Source organism: Onychostoma macrolepis, chromosome 19 (genome assembly GCF_012432095.1).
Source record: "Onychostoma macrolepis isolate SWU-2019 chromosome 19, ASM1243209v1, whole genome shotgun sequence".
In the NCBI taxonomy this organism is placed as follows: Eukaryota; Metazoa; Chordata; class Actinopteri; order Cypriniformes; family Cyprinidae; genus Onychostoma; species Onychostoma macrolepis.
Genome location: NC_081173.1, coordinates 19893315 through 19899475, shown reverse-complemented (window position 1 = coordinate 19899475; position 6161 = coordinate 19893315). Strand labels below are relative to the sequence as shown.

The window sequence follows — 6161 nt, the reverse complement described above, 5'->3', positions numbered from 1 at the left end:
AGCCTACACTCAGAAACAAATCTACTTTAAGGTACTAATAATATGTAACATTTAGGAGTGAATACCAAAGATTAGCTGATACAAAGAGTAGCTTTTGTATAAGGTTCTGAGTGCTGTACCTGAGCATGTAATGTTGCCACTATTTCCAGCTTTTTTGAATGCTGTCAACCTCACAAATCGGCTATGAGTTCATTTCATATACAAATCACTATATCTTGTCTTCATTGTAAACTTCCAAATGGGCCATTTTGACTCATGAACATGAAAAACAACATACAACATTTTAGCCATTCTTTTTTATTCATGTGGAAAGGAAAGATAAGTAAAGATGAGATGTTTTTAGGGTATTTTTCTGCAACAAGTAGCCTAAATACGCAAACGTATAATGGGTAACACACTTATTCTAACAAAATCACCAGTTCCTTAAAACCATGGGCCAGTTGCCTAAACATAGCCATTAAGAACAATTTTGACCAATTAGCAGTTAGCCGTGAGCTAATTAGTCTTACACTTTTATGATTCAATTTGGGCCAATCTACCGTTTTTAAGAAAACAAATTAGCCTAAAAGACAACTTTTTTTAGACTAGTCTAGGCAGTTTATGCAACCTGCAATAGATACATACAATTTTTCAATTATAGCACATATTCTTCAAGGACGGTCCACCTGGACCAACTTGGGGTTAAGAATCAAGGCATTAAAAAAAACAAAAAACATTTAAAACCTTTAATTTAACTTGCATGTTAAGGATAAAATTTAAGTAGAAGATTTGAAATAAGTGCAATATTAGTATAGCTCAGAAGTGCTTGTCCTGTTTTTCTTTTTTCTTGCTTCAGGGATGAGTGGACTGAGGTGTAACTTCATCTTGTTGCACTTAATCTGCCAGTGAAATCAGAAAATCAAGGCATCATTAATAGCGACACATAGGGCCTGTTTACACCTGGTCACATGCGTTTTCTCTGATCGGATATATATCTGATTTGTTAAAACGTTTCCATTTACACTTGGTCACATAAATGTGTCTTCGCAAATCGGATATAAATCCGTTCTTCAATTCCCGCGCTATATGCAAATTTAACGGAGTTCATGTCAATGAAAGCAATAGATATGCGCTGCATTTTATTCATTATCAGCTAATTTCAATATGAGAGACCGCAACAGGAAAGAGCGCGGCATCAGTAGTCTCACTACTTTTAATGAAGATGATTGTGTGGCGCCTCTGCGACTTCTTTCAGTTTCATTTGCGGCAGTTTGCGCGTCTGCTTGCTGAAGATATACTCAGCTACTCATACAGTACACGTGCACAAACAAACCACCTTCTCTCTCCTTTTATCTCTCACCTGCAAACACCTCAACTTCACACAGAGTGAGGTATTTCCCATGCCCCGGTAGAAAAATGTTGACATATCTTCCCTCAACAGGCTTAAAATCAAATGTTTTTGTGCCTCCAGGTGGGATGAACCCAACAGTTGTAACCCTGTTAATACACACAGAGAAAGAGAAATAGAGAGCAACATAGCAATCAAAAAGGCAAGTAACAAATGAAATATACTTCTGTCAAAGGCAAGTTTTTTTCAAAGATTTTATTCAAAGTAAATTGATCTTATTTATTCTTATTTTATTCATTTTTCAAATATTTCTGTACGTATTAGGGAGCGAGACAACACTTACAGCTCATTGTTGTTGCCATTATTTTCCAGGCTTTTGCCAATGCGGATCTGAGCACCAACTATCCGCTCTTCACAACAGTCTCCTCGATTAGTGATGATAACCCTGGTTACCTTGTGCACTTCCTTCAAATCAGCTCTCCACCAGGGATCGTCCCCTGCAGTGTGAGTGCAGGACCCAAGCATGTAATTTGACTCCGTATTGCCATCGACAGCATTTTGAGCAGCTCCTAAATGATTGTATGTAGAAGACTGGACAACTTCAGCTCCAGCAGCAAGATTCTCTGTTTAACATAAAATAAAGTACATTTCACCTTCTTGTGCTAAGATATAATCCCATATTGCTAAGTCATGCAATAAAATTATTGATCATAGTTTTTAAAATGTTTAAATTCAATCAACATCTTCCAATGATATTAAAGTGCTACTGACAGCACACTTAAAGCAATGAAGAACACTCACTTAAAACAAAAGGGCACTCTGATGTCTTCTTTGCTGTTAAAAATAGTTATGTAAAAATAAATAAGAACATACATTTTGTACATAAAAAAAATACATGAACAAATTTGATCTCTGAGTCTTTCCCTTACCTGTAAATACTTGAACTTCACACAGAGTGAGGTATTTCCCATGCCCAGGTAGAAAAATGTTGACATATCTTCCCTCAACAGGCTTAAAATCAAATGTTTTTGTGCCTCCAGGTGGGATGAACCCAACAGTTGTAACCCTGTTAATACACACAGAGAAAGAGAAATAGAGAGCAACATAGCAATCAAAAGGCAAGTAACAAATGAAATATACTTCTGTCAAAGGCAAGTTTGTATTCAAAGATTTTATTCAAAGTAAATTGATCTTATTTTATTCTTATTTTATTCATTTTTCAAATATTTCTGTAAGTATTAGGGAGCGAGACAACACTTACAGCTCATTGTTGTTGCCATTATTTTCCAGGCTTTTGCCAATGCGGATCTGAGCACCAACTATCCGCTCTTCACAACAGTCTCCTCGATTAGTGATGATAATCTTGGTTACCTTGTGCACTTCCTTCAGATCAGCTCTCCACCAGGGATCGTCCCCTGCAGTGTGAGTGCAGGACCCAAGCATGTAATTTGACTCCGTATTGCCATCGACAGCATTTTGAGCAGCTCCTAAATGATTGTATGTAGAAGACTGGACAGCTTCAGCTCCAGCAGCGAGATTCTCTGTTCAACATAAAATAAAGTACATTTCACCTTCTTGTGCTAAGATATAATCCCATATTGCTAAGTCATGCAATAAAATTATTGATCATAGTTTTTAAAATGTTTAAATTCAATCAACATCTTCCAATGATATTAAAGTGCTACTGACAGCACACTTAAAGCAATGAAGAACACTCACTTAAAACAAGAGGGCACTCTGATGTCGTCTTTGCTGTTAAAAATAGTTATGTAAAAATAAATAAGAACATACATTTTTGTACATAAAAAAAAATACATGAACAAATTTGATCTCCGAGTCTTTCCCTTACCTGCAAATACTTGAACTTCACACAGAGTGAGGTATTTCCCATGCCCAGGTAGAAAAATGTTGACATATCTTCCCTCAACAGGCTTAAAATCAAATGTTTTTGTGCCTCCAGGTGGGATGAACCCAACAGTTGTAACCCTGTTAATACACACAGAGAAAGAGAAATAGAGAGCAACATAGCAATCAAAAGGCAAGTAACAAATGAAATATACTTCTGTCAAAGGCAAGTTTGTACTCAAAGATTTTATTCAAAGTAAATTGATCTGATTTATTCTTATTTTATTCATTTTTCAAATATTTCTGTAAGTATTAGGGAGCGAGACAACACTTACAGCTCATTGTTGTTGCCATTATTTTCCAGGCTTTTGCCAATGCGGATCTGAGCACCAACTATCCGCTCTTCACAACAGTCTCCTCGATTAGTGATGATAATCTTGGTTACCTTGTGCACTTCCTTCAGATCAGCTCTCCACCAGGGATCGTCCCCTGCAGTGTGAGTGCAGGACCCAAGCATGTAATTTGACTCCGTATTGCCATCGACAGCATTTTGAGCAGCTCCTAAATGATTGTATGTAGAAGACTGGACAGCTTCAGCTCCAGCAGCGAGATTCTCTGTTCAACATAAAATAAAGTACATTTCACCTTCTTGTGCTAAGATATAATCCCATATTGCTAAGTCATGCAATAAAATTATTGATCATAGTTTTTAAAATGTTTAAATTCAATCAACATCTTCAAATGATATTAAAGTGCTACTGACAGCACACTTAAAGCAATGAAGAACACTCACTTAAAACAAGAGGGCACTCTGATGTCGTCTTTGCTGTTAAAAATAGTTATGTAAAAATAAATAAGAACATACATTTTTGTACATAAAAAAAAAATACATAAACAAATTTGATCTCTGAGTCTTTCCCTTACCTGCAAATACTTGAACTTCACACAGAGTGAGGTATTTCCCATGCCCGGGTAGAAAAATGTTGACATATTGCCCCTCAACAGGCTTAAAATCAAATGTTTTTGTGCCTCCAGGTGGGATGAACCCAACAGTTGTAACCCTGTTAATACACACAGAGAAAGAGAAATAGAGAGCAACATAGCAATCAAAAAGGCAAGTAACAAATGAAATATACTTCTGTCATAGGCAAGTTTGTATTCAAAGATTTTATTCAAAGTAAATTGATCTTATTTATTCTTATTTTATTCATTTTTCAAATATTTCTGTAAGTATTAGGGAGCGAGACAACACTTACAGCTCATTGTTGTTGCCATTATTTTCCAGGCTTTTGCCAATGCGGATCTGAGCACCAACTATCCGCTCTTCACAACAGTCTCCTCGATTAGTGATGATAACCCTGGTTACCTTGTGCACTTCCTTCAAATCAGCTCTCCACCAGGGATCGTCCCATGCAGTGTGAGTGCAGGACCCGAGCACGTAATTTGACTCCGTATTGCCATCGACAGCATTTTGAGCAGCTCCTAAATGACTGTATGTAGAAGACTGGACAGCTTCAGCTCCAGCAGCGAGATTCTCTGTTCAACATAAAATAAAGTACATTTCACCTTCTTGTGCTAAGATTTGTGCTAAAATATAATCCCATATGTGACCCCGGACCACAAAACCAGGTAGAAAAATAAGTGTAAATTTTTTGAAATTGAGATTTATAAATCATCTGAAAGCTGAATAAATAAGCTTTCCATTGATGTATGGTTTGTTAGGATCTGACAATATTTGGCCGAGATACAACTATTTGAAAATCTGGAATCTGAGGGTGCAAAAAAATCTAAATACTGAGAAAATTGCCTTTAAAGTTGTCCAAATGAAGTTCTTAGTAATGCATATTACTAATCAAAACTTAAGTTTTAATATATTTATGGTATGAAATTTACAAAATATCTTCATGGAACATGATCTTTATTTAATATCCTAATGATTTTTGGCATAAAAGAAAAATCAATAATTTTGACCCATACAATGTATTTTTGGCTATTGCTACAAATATACCCCAGCGACGTAAGACTGGCTTTGTGGTCCAGGGTCACATATTGCTAAGTCATGTAATAAAATGATTGATCATATATATTTTTTAAATTCTTTAGAACGTTAATATATACAATTATATAGATAGATCGATGTTTTAACAACCACAAATTGTATTTCAGTCTATAATTTTAATAAATGAGTTTCATCATAATCAATAGCTACAAAACTTCTCTGATTCTTGAATTCAGACATTTTTCTTTTTTTATTCTAAATTACCTGTCAAATCAGCAATGCACAGACCAGGAAAAAGTGTGAGCAATAATATCACAAGGTCACCCATCCTCACCTAAGACATAATACAACACATTAACTGAGCCGATGCTTAATTTCTGTCTTATCTATTTTTTTTTTAAGTCATCACATGTCATAAAGTCAGAACAGTGTCTTTTTGCTGTGACACATTAGTCATTCAATAGCTTCAAGTGATTGATATCCAGATTTGAAGTGTCACATATTCACTTGTGTGTTCCACCCATGGTGTTTGGAAAAGAAGAACATGATCCTTACCTGGCTGTCTATCCTCAGTGTAGGTTAAGTGTGTTTGAACCAGATCAACATGGATGAGTGTGTTGATCTTTATGTGGTTTGCTTTGTGCTCTTCTATGTATGTGTCAGTGGTTGGATGTGTTGCAAAATCAGATAAGTACGGTGGCCGAGAGAGCTCAACACGCCGTAACTTCAGAAAACACATGCAAATAGAAAAAGCACCAGCAAATTAAGAAAACAACTTCATCAATTTGACAACACATGCGCTACAAATGCTCACAACGCAAACAAATAATGAAATGCGCTGCAAATGCTCACAACTGCAAATGCTCTTTTTTTTGGTTGTGTTGTAAGCATTTGTAGCGCATGTGTTGTCAAATTGATGAAGTTGTTTTCTTAATTTGCAGGTGTATTTTCTATTTGCAGCGCGTTGAGCTCTCTCGGCCACCGTAGATA

General features: G+C 36.0%; 1 protein-coding gene across 1 annotated transcript; it reads right to left on the bottom strand.

The window, feature by feature from the left end:
- Positions 1–287: 287 nt before the first annotated feature.
- On the bottom strand, positions 288–5851 carry LOC131526057 (uncharacterized). The gene is made up of 14 exons (XM_058754137.1): positions 5727–5851; positions 5436–5505; positions 4429–4708; positions 4097–4233; positions 3966–3998; positions 3508–3787; positions 3177–3313; positions 3047–3079; positions 2589–2868; positions 2257–2393; positions 2129–2161; positions 1671–1950; positions 1340–1476; positions 288–878 (listed from the first exon to the last, which is right to left on the bottom strand). The coding sequence occupies exons 2-14, from the start codon at positions 5497–5499 to the stop codon at positions 874–876; spliced, it is 1836 nt and encodes a 611-aa protein (XP_058610120.1). The 5' UTR covers positions 5500–5505; positions 5727–5851; the 3' UTR covers positions 288–873.
- Positions 5852–6161: the final 310 nt, after the last annotated feature.

Excerpts from the sequence above, each read along its gene's own strand:
- LOC131526057 (XM_058754137.1), bottom strand. The coding sequence starts at position 5,499 with ATGGGTGACCTTGTGATATTATTGCTCACACTTTTTCCTGGTCTGTGC. Across the intron at positions 4,234-4,428 it reads AATGGCAACAACAATGAGCT|GGTTACAACTGTTGGGTTCA; the intron begins GTAAGTGTTGTC and ends GTGTATTAACAG. Across the intron at positions 1,477-1,670 it reads AATGGCAACAACAATGAGCT|GGTTACAACTGTTGGGTTCA; the intron begins GTAAGTGTTGTC and ends GTGTATTAACAG.